The sequence below is a fragment of the Aythya marila genome, assembly GCF_965140915.1.
Source record: "Aythya marila genome assembly, chromosome: 2".
Lineage (NCBI taxonomy): Eukaryota > Metazoa > Chordata > Aves > Anseriformes > Anatidae > Aythya > Aythya marila.
This window is the reverse complement of record NC_139043.1, coordinates 17047285-17065684: the sequence shown is the minus strand read 5'-3', so window position 1 is coordinate 17065684 and position 18400 is coordinate 17047285. Positions and strand designations below refer to the sequence as shown.

The 18400-nt window shown below is 38.9% G+C and overlaps 1 protein-coding gene across 2 annotated transcripts in view; it reads right to left on the bottom strand.

Annotated features, from left to right (window-relative positions):
• Positions 1-18400, bottom strand: part of MPP7 (MAGUK p55 scaffold protein 7) — a 148306-nt gene that overhangs the window by 45837 nt on the left and 84069 nt on the right. For both annotated transcript variants that reach the window (XM_082753478.1, XM_082753477.1), the window contains one exon: positions 15414-15494. In XM_082753478.1, the coding sequence (XP_082609604.1) occupies positions 15414-15494 (81 nt within the window). The remainder of the gene's footprint in view (positions 1-15413; positions 15495-18400) is intronic.

Sequence of the window (18400 nt, the reverse complement as noted above, 5' to 3'; positions counted from 1 at the left end):
GTCTGCTTCACGAGAATTTGCTGTCGTTTTGCTGATTTCTATCCATATTGTACAATTTGATAAAAACATTTTAACACTGTAACTAATTATTGCTGGTTTTCTTCCCAAGATACAGTTATCGGCTTGTACTATGCACCATCAATATCCACCAGCTCCCTCCCACCAAAGATTAGTTTTATTTCAGGTCTGAGCTAAAAACCTCAGGCTAGCAATTATGGTTCCTCCTGGAAATGTGTATTTTGAAGCCTTACACATGTAAAATCCAGGCAATCACACGTGGTCCTCTAAAGATGTATGTGAAATATCAAAGATACACTAAAACAGAAGTGGTGTTTGCTTTTACTTTGAGCTACTTACAGTTAAGACTTCTGAAACTAGTATTCTGCAACGACATTTTTCCACATAAAGCTAGGGCACATTCACAGACTGGTTCAGTTTAATGAGGTTCTATATTGCAGTTTAAAATCAATCGGGCAGATAGAGAAAACAGATGAAACTAATCTAACGTACCATTTCCATAGTAAAAGGCAGCACCTTAAAATATGTTCAAAAGAAACTACCCCCGACAACGAAACTTGCAAAACAGCCTCCACCCAATACCGAACCCACTGATGCCATCAGTGTTAATAAGATGCTTCCCTGCTATTGCTGCCAGATCAGCCTTCTGGACACAGCACGCCAAAGAGCCCTACAAAGCAATGCCAATCAGTGTCTGGTCCTTCTGATGCTTTTCTTCATTCACAACTGGAACTTATCAGGCCCTTCCCTCCTCCTCCTGAAAAACACATCAAACCACCATGTACTACGGTTTTCCCCAAACTCTACTATTATTTTATTTCAGAGCAAAGGTGCATGCTTGAAGTAAGAGCACCCAGGCCAGAAAGCATTTCTCAGTCAGGTTTCAAGAAGACCTTCTGTCATCACAAACTTGTTCATGTTGTACGCTGAACATACTAAGATTTCTATAGTGATTATCTTCATTGCTGCTTCTTTAACACAGTATCCTCTGTCCACTGTAGTTGCTCTTGAATAGCATCAGCAGCAGAGACATTGCACAATGATTAATTTGCAAGCAAAATTTATAAAACTATTTTATTTCACTTGATGTTTCAACTCAAGATGATCGGCGTATGTCCTCAGGAGAACTTCCATACATTTCAAACACATGAAAAAATGACCATATTCACAGAGCAAAGGGCCGTTTCTTCAGCAGCTTCTCAGTGCTCTGCATTTAATAAAATGTATGCTTCGTCCAAAAAATTATGCATCAGACTAGACTATATATAAAAGTTTGGAACCTTTTTTTTTAAAGAGCAAACAAATTACGAGTGCCAAGAAAAAAAAACTTGGATTCCATCCTGAACAAGATTTACACAGAATAATGGTGTAGGGAATGCACAAGGGAAGGTAAAGCTGGTAATGTTCTCTTTTTGTACATAAGAAGTGATGAACTGACTGCATTTACACTCCATGGTACTCATTTTTGCCTAGCACAAGAAACTTGCAAGATGTGCAGATGACTTTTTTTTGTTTACATTTTGTTTTTGTTTTGAAATACACAAATCTGCAGAACTATGCACATATGATGAGGGTCATGCATATTTAATCACCGCTGGAGAAAAAGATTTTATTTCAGCCCTAAGTTCTACGCTTATGATTCACTAATGTAAACAGGGTCCATATTTAGAACTTGAAAGAAGGTATGATTCAAACTCCTGCACTACCTAAATATAAATATTGATGTTCAGCTAAATTCTTAGACATGATCTAGCTGGAAATGAATACTTTCATCAGACCTCTGAAATGTCTAATAACTTTTGCTGTATTTTTCATATTAAAACTATCACTGGTCATTTCACAGTTTATAAATTGACATTTTACACTCTCAACTTACACAAAGAAAATCTGACTTTAAAAACATGGAAGGATCTTTTTCTTAAACTGTTCTGAAACTTCAAATGCTTTCTGAAATTGAGAATGTTTTTAATGAAAACAGTATTATTTTGAAAAACATGTATCATTTAACTACACCAAATACATTTTTACTTCTATAAAACAATGACAAATTTCATATGGTTTTTTCTTCTATTTATATTTTGAGAGCCATAAGATTAAAAATACCTCCAGTAACCCTGACTTTTGAACACAGCTCCTTATAAGTTTTAAAATTCTCACTATTAAAAAAATCTCTATGTAAGCTCTACTTTTCGGAAATATCTTGCATTTGCAACTCTAGAAAAAACATTTTAGAAAACAGCAAGTTAAACAAAGATGGAAGACAAAGGACAAAGAAACAGCAGAATCCCTTTCTTTACCTACTTGAAAAACAGAAAGATTAGAAAATTAAGTAATTAATAGTCAAGGTTTTAGAAATAAAGTTTGTGAGTATTCCAACTAACCTTCAGGAAAGCAACCAGCTGCAGCAGATTAAGACATTGCCAATCCAGCTGCTCATTACCTTGCTTCTGGTGGAGATTGCTGTCCTGGCAGCAGAGTCAGCAAAATGCAACAGAACGGCCCGTGACTTTGCTGTCAGTCCACAGCTTGGATCACCAGCACAGGCCACATTTCCTGGCAGCTCGGTTTGATAGCTTGAGTTGTATCAGGTGAAAATGACATTTTCCCACCTCTTTGCTTTGTTTTGGTGATAGTTACTTCTAGCGAAGCTGGAATGGAGAAGTACATAGGAGGAGAAGGGAAACTTCACCTGCAAGCAGAGAGGCGTGCCCCTCAACCCTTATGGCTCTTATGTTAGAGGGCTGCAGCCATACCTAATTTTCCTTTGTGAAAGGTGACAGAAGAAATACAAAAAGATAAACTGAAAACGTTGGTGGAAAAATTATTCAGCACTTGATTTATGAGAGTAACTTGTGTAAAGTTAAAACCAAGTGAGTGAAGTCATCCAGAGATACTAAAGAAAAGCTGAAAGAGCTGGGAGGAGACTGAACCCACTGAAGGAGGCTGAAGGCAGCAGAAAGCCGAGGCACAATGGTGATGGCATACAGGCTCTGGGCACAAAAAAGGAATCAGAGAATCGCTGCAGTGGAGGCACCTATGAATGCCATCCCCTAGCTCCACTTCCCAGCAAATGGGCAGTACAACAGCCGCTAGAAAAGGGCAGCGTGGGTAACCCCAGGCCTGACCCAGGGCAAAGGCCACAGGAATCACTGGGTACATGAGTGACGAGAGGGCAGCAGGCGTCTGAGCAGGCATCTGAGCTAACGAGAGAGAGCAGTTATGGCAGTAGAACTGAGCCTGGCTAAAACATGAGGCATCATCTAGAAGCAAGCAATAAAACTACAGGCAGCAGAAAGTTGCTTGTGCTGCTGAAGTGCACAGAGGATGGCTGGGATAACAATGTAGTATTTCTTTTCTGGCATTAGCAGCAGTGTGAGTTCGCAAGCTCCAGTGACCATGTCCCAGGCAGCAAAGGATTAAAATTCCTTCCAAAGGTGCGACAATCTAAGCAACTTTCCTGCAAGGATCAGAGATTTTCTACTCTGAATAAAATTCCCCAAGTTAAATACACATAGTACGTGATATTAAAGAAATCGGTTAACTTCCAAAAAAATGAACATCTTTTACCTTTGCTGCTGAAAATCACTTGCACTATTCGATCAACGGAAGCAAAAGGCCTTTGACAGTGATAGTAAGAAAACTGAAATAAAGTCCTTTAATTGAAGTATGATTTTCAATTTGTAACCAGGAAACCAACGGATGTATTAATTCATGGAAAAAAAAAATCATGGTTAATTTACTTCTTTCTTTTTTCAAATGTTATATTTTCCTATACGTCCTCTATAAATGGCCCAGAAATGATACACTGGCTGAGAAGGCAGCAGTTAGGTATGCACAAAAGGGAAGTACTCCATGTGTGTGTCTGCCCTGTCTGTACTTACAACAGGGTTGCCCCACAGTTCAAGCTTGTCCAGCTGGCAATCGAATCCCTTTCTCTTCCCATTTGACCAATCTGGGGTCACAGGAGTGATTCAAAACATGTAAAACACATCCCATACATATGTGGTTTTGTGTTCTTAGTATCTACTAAATAGTAATGTTCTTAGCACAGCAACTTCTCAGTTGGATCAATATTAAGTACATATTACTTTTTCCTTTTTACAATGGTGGACTTTATTCCTGACTATACAAACTTCCTTTCACTCAAGGGTAATTTCCTTGCCTGAAAATGCAGTTTCTTGATTTCAGATTCACCAATCTGAACTGATGGGTTTACCTGCAGCTGGTAGCCAGACAGCAACAGCCAGCAGAAAGCTGAACTTTCTGCATCTTCAGACTCCCGTTTCCTTTCGCTCATTGTTTGGAGCCCCAGGAGACGTTTCCAAAGTTGAACTATCTCAGTGTTCACAGAAGCACGCAGCCTGCCCGTGTCATCTGGTAAAGGTGTTAATATTCTTCCAGATGACAGCCCTATGTTTTTCCTCAACTGTGGATCACAGCAGAATAACCTCTGATTTTAAACCAATACTGAAGAATTTGAACAAAGTCTTTTACATTCACAATGTGATTCACGTAGCTAAATTGTTCTTGACTGTTTTTGAAATAGGGCTTGGTAAAGCCCTATTTAAGTAACTTCCAAGAGCACAAAATACATGGTTTGCAGACTGGAAAATGCTTACACATCAGCACCCTTCCAGCATCTTGGCAATCCTTGATGCGTTCCTTTTTTGAAGAAGTGGCAGCATCCTGACAATACTGAAACAATGGGTTAACAACTGACTGATGGGTCAGGCTCAAAGGGGTATATAGGGTTACACCAGGCTCATAAGGGTACTGGGGTTACATCAGGTTGGCAGCCAGTCATTAGTGGGGCTCCTCAGGGCTCCATTTTGAGGCCAGTTCTCTTCGGTGTTTTCATAAATGATCTGAATGCAGGGCTTGAATGTATACCGAGTAAGTTTGCAGATGCCACTAAATTAGGAGGAGCTGTTGACTCCCTCCAGTGCAGAAAGGCCTTGCAGAAGGATCTTGACAAATTAGAGGGCTGGGTGATCTCCAGCCTCATTAAATTTAACAAGATGTACTGGGTCTGGCTGGAATGTTAACTTTCCCGGCAGCAGCCCATACAGTGCCGTACTCTGTACTTGTAGCTGGAACAGCAGTGTTATCACACCAGTGTTGTGTCTACTGCTGAGCAGCAGTGGCACAGCATTGGGCCTTTCTCTAACCCTCCTAGGGGGTGGGCAAAAAGTGAGGAGAGAAACATCACTAGGGCAGCTGACCTAAACCAATCAAAGGGATATTCCATACCATGTGGTGTCACACTCAGCAATAAGAGGTGGAAACAGGAAGAAGAGGGGGGGGGGGGGGGCTCTCGTTGAGAAGACGTCGGTCCTCCTCTCGAACACCGGCTGCGTGCGTTGAGGCCTTGCTTCAAGGACGTGGTCAATCATCGCTCATTTGTGGGAAGTAGAGAGTAATTTCTTTCCTCTGCACTTCCATATAGCTTTCATTTATTTTGTTTGTTTGTTTTCCTCCCTTTTTCCCCTTTCCCTTTTATTTTCCCCTTAGTTAAATTGTTTAGTTCATGGTAGTCTTTATTTAATTATTATAATTATTTCCCTTTAATTAAATTATCCTTATCTCAACCCGTGAGTTGTTCTTTGCTTTACTTCTCCCCCTCCTTATCTAAAGGAGGGGGAGTGAGAGAGCGGTTGTGGGGTTTAGCTGCCCAGCACGGTAAAACCACCACACAAGAGCAAGTGCCGGATTCTGCATCTGGGACAGGGCAACCCTGGCTGTACGCACAGGCTGGGGGCGAGGCTGGAGAGCAGCCCCGCGGAAAGGGGCCTGGGGGCTGTGCTGGAGGCCAGCTGGCCACGAGCCAGCCATGTTTATTATGTTTTGTTTATTAAACACTGGCTGCTAGTGAGCATTTTCATTTCTACACATCTAAGACAATTGCGACACAGGCTGTCCATTTGACACCAGCTCAGTTATCACTTGAGCTGGAAATGAGAGCCTTTCCAGCACAATCTGATGATTGTTACTTAAATATATTTATTTATGATATATTTACCCTTTCATCTCCTTTATATCATTTTATATCTATGTTTATGATACATTGCGTATTGTTATATGTATGCTCTGTCAGTTCCTAACACATTAAGAGTGTGCCACAACTGCTTTCTAATTTTCTCTGGCTATCAGGTGTGAAAAATCAAGGCTTTTCTTGCTGTTTTTAGAAGGACTGTTTTGCTATTAATTTTGATTTTACTTCTTCCATTACAGTAGCAAAATCATTCCAAAACATATTCTCCCAGAGCTCCCCAACAAAAAAAAAAAAAAGTTTTCTAAAAAAACTCCTTTAAATTATGGCTGCAAGTGGCAATAGAAATACCAAGTTGAGTTCTAAAACTGAAGAATTAACTATAGAACCTATTTTCCCTCTAACAAGGTTGTCAAAATATGCGAGGGAGGGCTTCCCCAAATGGCAGCCTGTTGCAAATGGCAAAAAACAATAATAATTAAAAAAAATCAACTGAATAACCCACCTTTTCACTCATTTACAGCTTGTACACCTATCAGAGAGCATTAAAAACATTATATTTGGGAAGCATAACACTGACCTTAAAATTTCACCTCCTTCCTCCACCAAATCCATAGCCCCTTCAAAACAGCAGTGTGCAACCTCTAGCAGAACACAGGCACCAGGACTCAGAGAGAACAAAGATTAATTTTCAAACCACATATAAGATTAGCCTTCGATCCGTCTATCCAAACAAACAATGGGGACATTTCTATTAAAATAAGTGCATGGAGTCACCTCTGTCTCCTTCTTTCTCCTTGGTGGTCTCTTTTGCAAGTAAAGGAAGGAAAAACTTTGTAGAAGGATCTCATTCACTTCCTAATGAAGTCTCCCCAGCGCTGTCCGTGTCCTTCTCCCCCAGCTTCATGGTTGGTGTGCTCAGGACATCTGCGGGCTATCCACCAATGTTTTACTACACCGTCACTGCTTTGTTCCCTGCTTACTGAAAATTTCCGTATATTACTTTGGTGGAAAATAAATATTTCTCTCTCACTGCTGGTATTTGACAGCAAACCACCCCAACTTAAGCATGTTCTTGCTGATTTACTTAGGGGCTCTGATTTTGAAAATGAGCAGTAGGTAACTTCCCAGTTGACATACAAAGAACATCATGGTCCAGCTCACCATATTAATAAAATTACACTGGTTTTATAGTAAAATCTTTCAATGAAAGAGCACAAATCCTGTAACCAGGCCTATCAGCAAACCTCAGAGAGCACTGACAAATAAATAGTTATAAATCGTGGACAATTATGCTCTCTAAACACATACTGTAGTCTGCGTTACCATACGTGACCATGAATGTTTCATAAAGAGGAGAACAGTCTCCCAGGACATGAGCAAAAATAGAAAACATTGGTTCAGTCAGGAAGACAAATCTCAAAAGGAACAGAGCCAAAAGGTCCTCCAAGTGCTTGGGATGCACTAACAGCACAAATGGAGCTCATATGTTAACTGACCTGAAATTTGTGTTTGGCTTCTCCAGATGCAAAACCTGAACAGTTGTAGGCAAATTCCAACAATTTCCAGCGGAAAATGTTGACTTTGCAGAAACCGCATATTTCAATGAAAAATCCCTGATGGAAAATCCTCAGCAAGTCTAATTGCAAAGGAAATGGCGGAAAGAGGACAAGGTTTACATTAAGATTTTTTTTAATTACATGTTACAAGAAATGTTTCATAAAATTTTCAAAGAAAAAGCAGTTTTTGGTTTATATTATTATAGCCCAATATTTTCTTTGAGTACTTTGTATGTTAAAAGTTCTTGTAGAAAAATGCCTGCTGCTTCCTGCATAGTAAATTATATTGTCAATTTTTGCCAGTAACTGTAGGGCAGCTTTATAAAGCTCTGCTGATAAAGGCTTACAATGTTTATTTTTTTAACAGAACAAGTAGCACTTTGATCTGAGCAGTCTATTAGGACGCTCCAAATCCAGTAAGCCTCAGATGGCACAGGTGATGGTATCAGCCGTTTATCAAATAAAGGCTAGAGTTTTACAAACTTCTCAGAAAATATAAGAAAAAACAGAAAAGGATAAGACAACGAGAAAAGTATGCTTCAAGCTATAAGAAGCACTTTTCTTTTTTTTTTTTTCTTTAAGAAACCTAAACAAATATGGGGAACAGTTATGTGAAGAACACAAACTGCCCTGGTTTCACCGTCTGCAGCTTTAGTTTTGTTTAACTCCTGCTTATATTCTGAAGGAAAGCCAAGGAGGAACGTATTAGATGAAAATGTTTACAAACACAAATTGTTTATGCTTCATGAAATTGGAATTCAAATACATTTCAAATAAATTGCAAATAAAACAGCAAGTGTAAATCCTATATACAGTTTTCTGGCATATGTATCTTCATCATTTCAAGGCAATTAAAAAAAAATTGAAAACAACTTAGTGTAAAGAATCTGTATTTTCTCTGAACAACATATTGAAGTTGTCCATGGATAAATTAATCTGAAAACATTCCCAGTCATACAAGAGTGGTTTTCCCTTTACTCTGAAAGTTATCTTGAGAATACTTCCAAAATTCTATTCATTCTACAGTAATAAAAGAGAAGCCAAGAAAAATACTTAAAGAATGTCCACGGCTTGTTCCATGCACAGCTACAGGTACGGCTCCCGAAGTGTTCCAAATAATTTACATTCTCTTGTACCATGATGCATTGAAGTGATTCACAGTCGTGCCTTGTGTCCCTGTTTATGTACCTGCTTCATGTTTCAAACTAGCAGCTGGCAATCCTTTCAGTGCACATAAACAGAAGATAAACTCTGCTGAAATAGGCAGAACCACCACTGGCATTCTTTGGAGGTTAAAAAAGTTTAATTTCCTCCAGGTCACAAGCGGTATAAACATCCTTCAAAACAGTTTTAGCACCGTGGCAAAGGCTTTTAAAATAATTATTGTTCTGCTTAGCATACCAGTGACCACAAAGGGCATATTTTATACGAACTTAAAACAGACTAAATTTACCATAACAGGGACTTCAAATGATAAATTTCTCATTTTAATATGTAATGATTAGGAATGTAACTGCCTTTATAAACAAAAAGTTAAGAGCAAGTGAGATATGAAAGATCTATCCTGAGTCTGGGTCAAACTGAGTATAATTGGGATAAAATTGTTCCATGGACTAAAAGATGGTCCATCCCTTCTTCTTACAGTCTTTTAGTTTACAACCACAAGAAAAAAGTTCCTAAAAAGTTCACTCCTATAGTTGATTGCTTTGCTTTTTCAGGTTTCATGTAATTTAAAAAAAATAAATAGCAATTATGCTCTTGTGCTATGGCACTGTTCCAAAAAGAACACGTCTTTTTCCAGTTAGTTAGAAAATGAATTGAGAGCTACTATTCATGAAAGCCTTTAAATTAAAAGTGGAAGAGAATTTGAAAGCGTTAAAATACTACATGGAATATGCAAATTAAACCAATGCTGCATTTTGTTTCCTACTTAGTAGGATATTGATTTCTGTGTATAAAGGGCACTAACACAAAAAAGCCACCTTAAAGATTTTGGAGCAAAGAACAAGACAAACATCTACACTGATGAAAAATACCCTGTAAATATATCAGAAATCTAGGAATACTGCAACTTTCTAAATTATTCTTTATTCAGTTCAACTGCAAATACTTATTAAGGGATTTTCTCCCCCTGTATCCCCACTGATGCAAGATCAGCTCTCAACAGAGGAAGTACTAGCTTTACAAGTACCTGTGCAAATTCACCTTCCTTGTTCAAATTAGTATTTGAATGTATCTTCTAAAAATTGTAGAGATTTTTCTGGAGAGAAAAAAAAAAAAAAGGTGCACACACATTTTGCCTACTTCCTTCTAAAAAGCACAGAAAATTTTGTTGGTAAATAATACTGGTCTAGGTTTATTTCTGTTTTAGTATGTCATTAAAAGCTGCAGAATGTATACTGAAAAAAGAAGCAAATATTTACAAGAGAAATACTTAAAGAAAAATATTGTTGATATTCTCTACATAATAGGTTAGAACAGTAGGCAGAGTTAAGGTCTAAGTCATGATAATGGCATTTCCTTGATATCTGAAGAGAAGACCTTAGGAACTACCTTACACTGAGAAATACAATCTTAAGAATTTTGTTCAGGTTTCCCAAAGTGTACATACAAAATAGTTGCATACAAAATAGTGGGGCAGTTCTCAACAGCAAGTCAACGCTCAACACACTCACCTCAACTCCTCTTTCCAGAGTCCAGAACATGTAGTCATGTTTAAATGACAGAAGGACACCAAACATCCATATTTTAAACTCACCTTTGGTTAAAAACTATACTGAGTCAAAATCCTACCATTACTCGTTAAAAAAAAAAGTTTAATTTTACTGTTAATGAATAAATAAATTAAAGCATAGGTTAATTCAGCCAGTTGTAAGTTCAAGAAAACAAGTATCTGTCCTAGCAGAATACTGCATGCCATGCCTGCCAAGTGCTCATTGAAAAACCTTCATCTTCCTAGTCCCTTCCATCAGTCTACCTGGCTCTTGTTCTCTTCTATTAATTGTATCTCTTTTCTAATACATCCTGAACTCACTCACTCTTAGTTTGATCATCTTTCATATTTACTACATCTGCTTTCTTACAGTATCTGTCACTGTGGTTCTGCCACGTGACCGACAGGCAACTCCACTGCCCACTTCTGTTCCCATCTGCTCCCACTAACATATAAAATCATTTTGCTAACTTGACTGTGACAACCCCATTAAAGTCCAGAATTAAATTCCCTTTTAGAATATACCTTGTGTTAGTATCTTGAATCTCAGTCATCCAATTCATATATTCCAAGCCCTTTAATCCTATATATATTCCAATATTTTCATTCCAATGTATTCAATTGCATAACCATGAAAAATAAAATATTCTGTATCTACTTATCTCACCTAATTTTTCCTCCAAAATGAGTGTTCTCAGACAACAGCAATGCTTCATAAAAAGCCAAATGACTCTATTAACACATCTTTCTCAATTGCACTGGTAGCTACTTGATATATTATCATTTTTAAACTTTCTGCCATAATTTTCACAACTATGTACAGCTCCCTTCTTGACATCCATTCTGTTTCCTATCACATACATTCCTTCAATCTCTTCAAATTATAAACTATTAAAGCCAAGAATATTTACCTCTTTATCCTATTATTCTTATTTTATAAAAGAACACATAGGAGCATCTTCCCTTAAATCAGAAAGATCATTTTCTCATGTATATCCTCATAATATATTCTAGTTTTTCTGTTGCAGAAAATATAGAAAAAAGAAAATGAAGCGTCCTTTAAGAGATGTGTTTAGGGTTATGTCAAACTTCATGTGCGACGTACTTACAGCTCACAATGAGTAACTTTACTGTTGTTGTTAGAACAGCATGCTAAGGGACACTTGTTCCTTACATGGAAAACAGTATGATACCCAAGTTCCTCACGGTGCTTTATTCAACCATGCATACAATCATATAACTTCGATGTAAATCCCTGTCCGTCAACAAAACTAACAAAACTGGAACGTAAAACAGAAATCTTGAAAATACAAACCATCTTTTAAACCATCTTCATAAAATAAGCAAGGTAAGCTTGAAGGAGGATGAAAAATAATCTAATTCATAGTTACACGTCAGGAATTATGGAAGTCTTAAAAGTCATTCCAGGAACAGAGAAGAAAGCCAGGAGCAGGTTGCAGTATTCCACTTCCAGCCAGAAGCAGGAATTACCACCTTCAAACGCAGCTCATCACCCTAATTTATACGGAATAGAGGCTTACAGAGAGTAACACAGTCCCGTTCCCTGGAGGTTATAACAAACACACCCTCCTCCCCCGTGTTCATAATGAAAGTGGTGGGTAGCTGTTTGGCATAGCACCACACAGACTAATATGCAATTAATCTAAAGCACCAGCTCTGGTGTTGAACAAATGGAAAGGATGAAAAGAAGCCCTAACACAGTCAGAATAAAGGCCAGGAGGCAGGGTGTGTGCTCAGGAAGCTTTGTACTGCAGCCACGGGTGCTTCAAGGCCTCGGCTGCCTTGTGGGACCCAAGGAAGAGAGGAGGAATGCAGAGGCTGCTGAACGGCCGAGCACACAGCACTGAAACACACCAAGGGTCTGTGAGTGCTGCTTTTACACTGCCTGGTAAGCAGCTCAGTAGACCTGTTATAGCTGCATACACGCACATTTATTACCAGTTACCTTCCTCAACTGGTTTGATTGCACGTTTGGGGTTAGGACACACAAGGGCAGAAGATATGCATTGCTGCATTTATGATTTCTGAACAAGAGATAATGAGAATGAGAGATTTTCTGGACTGGTTAAAAATGAAACATTGCATTCAACTCAATTCAAGGTCTAAGGTATGGAAATACTGTTCTACTTGTTGTTAGGTAAAGCATGCCTACTGAATGTAAACTACAAGTCTTTACTGCCCACTGGAATTTAAAAACACCAGACATTGCTGGCCTGCATCCACAGCACTCTGCAATTGTATTTTAAATCTCCAACACAAATGCAGTATCTTACACGCAGATAAACAAATCCACTTGATTTCTTCCCGGAGCTAAGTGCTCTGCTCTACATCCAGTGTTCTGTTTTAATCAGGTGAGATAAAACACAACCACTGTTAGTTCATATAATCGTGGTAAAGGATGTCACAAGAAAAAGCACGCAGTGTAGCTGGACATCGCATCCAGTTTTTAAAAGACCAGCAATACCCAATTTGTTTGTTTGCTTGTTTGTTTTTCCCAAAAGAAAATGGATTCAAAAAAAAACTTTGGAATAACTTTTAGGACATTTTGAAAATCTCAGGTCTGATAAATGTAAATGTCTCAGAAAAGTTATTTTCTTATTTAAAACATTTTGCTCTGGATGAAAACCACGAAACAATAAAAACTTTATGCATACAATAAAAACTTTACAAATCAGATGCAAACACTCAGAAATATATTCAACAAAACAATATTGTAACCCAAAAAGAGAATATGTAAATATTAATCTAAATCATACAGTTGCTGGAAACCTCTCCCAGTCTTTTTCTGCACGTTAACCAAACCTGTGCAGTTCCAGTCACCTTTCTGGACCTGTCCCTTTGCACAGCCAAACGTCTAGAAGCAGTGATGTAGTGTAGTGAACTAATCCTAGCCGTTCCACACCATGCCATGAACGTGTTACAACAGAGCTGGAAGAAAGTGGAAGCGCTCCTGCTGGCTCCAGCTAGCACTGGAGTTACAAGCCAGGTCAGGAGAGGAAAGTTTCCCCTGCAGAGTAAAACACAGCCAGCTTAAGTCAATCCCAAATTAAGCCATACAATTTTTCAGATAAAGCCTACCCAGCATCACTGGAAAACATGCATCAGTTATCCCAAGTGATTTCAGATGTGTGGAAAAGAGTTGTTCTAGACATCGTTTTGCCCCAGGAATCTAGATGGGAAGAAACAAACCCTCTCCAGGCATCAGCCTGGTGTGAAGGGCTAGAATATCTTCTGCAATGTACCGCATAAGCTCAGATACGACTGAGCAACCTCAACAGAATCTCACACGAGCAACTGGAAAAACTGAGCCCCAGCTCCTTTGTTCATTTCCCTTCCTGCCCAAGAGAGAGGAGGGAAAGCATCTGAACCCTGTGACTCCATCCATACTTGTATGTGCACAACGTGATGGAGAGGGCAGTGATGTTCACCATCTCTCCCAGTAATGCTTGCCAGGAGATGGTGGATGGAGAAAATAATGGATGGGAGAAGTCTCAGGCATACTGTCAGCTCTTTCCCCTAAGATGCACAAACACTTGCAAGCCATGCAGGACCGGGAAACCTGTGTCTTGTGCTGGCTGAGCCAGGCTGACCATGCAAAGGGCTGGGTACCCTACAGCTGGCCAGCTCCTCCTCCTGTAGCCAAGAAACACATTTGCTAGGTTACTGCACCTGTTCAAGCACATTAACTATAGCGAGGATAAGAAACTTCTCCTAAAATCCCACTAAGATTATCATATTGCATTTAATAACTCAAATGTAACAGCGAGATTGAGAGAGATACAAAGAGACAGCAAAGCGGTGAGGAAACAAGAGAGCTCAAATGAGAGTGAGGGGGGCGAGACAGCAAGGGGGGGAGAGAGGGAGACTGAAAAAGAGAGAGAAAGGGAGAAGGAGAGGGAGAAACGCAGTAGCAGCAAATTAGCTGTCTTCAGACTCACTACACTAAAGCTTCAGAAGTGTGACACGCGTGAGCAGTCACTAAGGAAATACCTGCAGGGACACTTACAATCCCTGCAATTTAACACACCGACTTTTTCTCTTGTAGTAAGCCATTGCCACTGCTTACCCCTTCGGAGAAAAACTGGCTTGTCACTTTGCAAACTAGGGAACACCCAACTGCGCAAAAATCTTTTAAGAAGGAGATACAATTGATCTTTGGTTTAAAATTTTGTAGCCCTTTAAAGATACCAGAATGTCAGGTTTTGACATCAGTGTTTTACAGGGAATATAAAGAAGCAACTGTGCCTTACAAAGCGCTCCTTTCCACAGTTTTCCCTCTAAACTCATCAACTGCTTCATTTAATTAGCATTGCAAAACGCACCTAGAGCACGGAATTCTTTGTTCTCTTCACAGTGGAAAAATAACGTGATAGTGTGCATTAACAACAGTACACAGGGGAGGCTCTGACTGGCTACGAGGAAACAATTTTTACTATGAGGATAATTAGGCCTTGGAAAGGGCTGCACAGAGAGGCTGTGGAATGTCTGCTCCCAGGCATTTCCAAGACGTGGTGGGACAAAGCCTGGAGCAACCTGCTCTGAACTCAGCGTTGACCCTGCTTTGAGCAGACTGCTGGACTAGACTTGACAACCTCCCAGGGTCCCTTCCAACCTGAGTGATTCTACGGTTCTATAGTCTACTGACAGTTGCACCACAGATTTTGGCTGAAAGTTCTCAAGATTGTAATTTTTTGAAAATAACATACGTCAGGGACTTTCTTTTTAAGTACCAGGTCACAGCATTTACGCACCATGTGGTTAAATCAATGACATGACTGATGATCTTGTAGCAAATGCACTTTTTACATAAATGTATGTAACGCATGCAATAAAAATTAGCTAAAAAAGAAAAATCAAGCATCTCCTTTTTGGAATATGTGTTGCAAATAAAAAATGGCTTTCCACTGATTTCCTTTTATAAACATCAGTAACAGCATCATAATCCATAGGCAACATTAAGGGTGTTTCTTCAGGAAAGGTATTTCCTATTAACACTGTGTCCATTTCTCGGAAACGCATGGATTTGTTACAGCAGACAGAAACCCCGGCAGCCCTAGAAAGCAGCTGCACACACCCATGCAGTCAGCTCTCTGCAGGTGCAACACATCCTCACCTTGAGATTGGGCTTTGACAGCAGTTTCAGCAGTTCTCTGATCTCGCTGTTCAGCGGCTTGCTCTGCAGCTCCTCAGCCAGCTGTGGGGGAGATTGAATTGACACAGAGACCATTAGGAAAGCATTGTTTTACCCAGTGCATCAGTGACAACCTCGAATCTATCTTGTTCAAGGTTATTACTTTCCAGTGTGTTCAAACAGAAGCCAGCATGAAGAAAAACACCATCAATCACCGTGCTTCTCTTTCTGGCCCTCAGCGGACCAGATTTAAGCCAGGCCTTTCGGCTCAGTTTAACACAAGTAATCATTTCTGGCACCGGTGCAGCCAGATCACATTCTGATTTATAGCAATGAGGGCAAATCCCAGCACTTCATTTAAGTGAATGGCCCTTCGCGTGCAGACAAAGGACTGCTTGTAAAAATGACTGGATCAAACTTTGACACTGTCTATAAAAAACTGTTTCGAATGAGGTGGTGAAATCCACACTGCTTCCAAAAACCCACAGTAGCTGTGCTGTTTAGGAGCAGGATAAGAAAGCAAAGTGCCCCTACAGTGCAAGCAATCTGAACCTTTTATTATGTTTACACATACACTGGAAGCAGCTTGTTAAACGTGAAGCAGGTTAATCGTAATACAGTTTGTAACAGGTCATCAGCAATTCAAGCCCCTAAAATGCACAAACTCTGTCCTAACAACAAGATCGGTAATTTATGTTTGGTTATATTACAAAATTGTGGTTTGGTGAACAATAGAGCAGCAGTCTAACATTTAATCCCATGGCTATTTGGCTCACGTCTTTAGTTTTTCTTATCACGACATTTTCAACTAATTTGGACTCAGGAGGCATATTTTACTACAGGATTTCAGACGTCAACTATTTTTCCAGAAGGAGGAAAAACTAAAACATATTTCACAGCACTGAACTTTGGTTTAAAATTCTGAAGTACACGGCTCATAATCCAAAACGTGATTTCAGATAATCGCTTATTTTCTTTGCACTAAATCACTATCATAAAAACGTCTCAAAGAAAGATTGGTTATTTGCAGCAAGTAATTTTATTCATCTAGGCTAATTTTAAAGTCTTACTTGCAGTTATATAAATTTTCAAAATAAACTTGTATAGAAGTACATTGAGCATAATTATATGTAATAGACAAGCCTAGAAACAGTTAAAGACAACATCGAACGTAGCTTGAATGCTTCTTTTTTCACCTTCATATTAACACAGAACTACCAGAACTGAAAGAAGAATTGATCACCTACACTCCTGTAGCCTTTATTCTTGGACAAAAAAAGGTTCATCAAATACATCAAAATTAATCTTAACAATATCTGTGCATTAATACAGAAAGATTAAGAAACAATCACTGTAGGAAAGGTCAGAATGAAATATTTTCATATTTCTAAGCCAAGTATTGAGGTAATCTGCCTGCAATTTAGTCTGCTTGTTCTATGAAAAAGCTCACCAAAGGTCTGCAAAGCTGAAAATAATCTGTGCTAGGAATGACAGCAGTTCAATGACACAGGTTCCCCTTTGTTCTCTTTTCATTCTTTAGCTTGTACTACTCATTGCAGAATAAAATCTATTCATTTGTGTTGTATTGATGAAGAGTAGCAATCACTCAATAAGAATGACTGCTTCAGCACTTCTCTCTCAGATGAAATGTGTACAGGCAGCTGTTAATTCAGCAGAGCTGGCATTTGCTTTGGTGGTACAAACATAAATGCAGGTACATAATGTTTAGAACAATGAGGAAGGCAAAGAATATTTTGTTATTGCTTTAACAGATGTTTGAATCTCATCATAATTTAAAAAAAAAAACTTGTTCAGAGATGAAAAAATTAAAAAATTGTTTGCACTCACATCATTTACAAGAGTTTTCCAAATATTCCCATAAGAACCTTAAAGGCTCTGTGTAATAATACCCTGTGCTGTCCAGAGAAGCAGGAAGACAGAGCTGTGTTTTCAGATCTGCAGACAGGTATCACCAGAGCTGCTTACTGGGATTCTGGCAGTCCAGGTCTGGCTTTTTATTTGTTGTTGTTGACATGCAGAGATCTGTGAGAGCTGCTAGGAGCTGTGCAAGCTATATGGAATATTTTGGCTACACTGATACCATGCTAATCACCTCATATGACAAAGGCTGCAGGAAGAGCTGTCAGAGAAACTCTTCCAATATTCTCCGTGGAGGGAATCATAACATTTTAATAAGATCTTTATGAAAAGCTCTGACTTTTCTCCTGGAAAGGAAAAGCCAAAACAGTGGAGAGACACAGATTTAGAGTGAGGTTGGAGATACAGAGAACACCAGGACCTGAGAGTTTAAAGTTTCTTGAGAAAGTTCTGACTTATTTTGTCAGTACCAGAGGCCTGATGTATGGTCTATACCCAAGCTCCAGCAATGTTTAATTGATTTGCATGGAATCAAGAGTCCTGCAACAGACGCTGCTGCTCCAAAATAAAACTCAAACAGAATCTCTGATGGAAAAATCAGTCAAAGAGTCACTGGTGGTGAGGAGTGAGAAGGGATGGCAGCTAGGAAAATGTTTAGAAAAGAAGCTTGTTATCTCTGAAATTGATTCAAAAATCAATACCAAAGGGAAGAATAAAAACACAGTCCTTAAACATTTTAGTTACATTAGCAACACCTCAAATTTAGATTTTAAATCAAACAGGAAATACATGTTTGGTAATAAGAGTATCTCCTTCTTTGTTTAACTATAGAACAGCTACTATCACTAGGAAAAAACATTTATTTAAAGCCTATTAAAAAAAAAGAGCGTGTCAATATCAACATGCTCTTCTATCCCTGAAGCTGACAATTAGTCAGAGGAATGTGCCAAAAAATGAACAACGCTTTAATCCTAAAACTCCACGGGTTTTGGAGTTACAAAACACACTGTATGTAAATTATATTCCTCAAAGTTTGCTGATAACTACTAAAATATTCCAAATCCTGCAAAACACTAACCTGACTTCAGCTG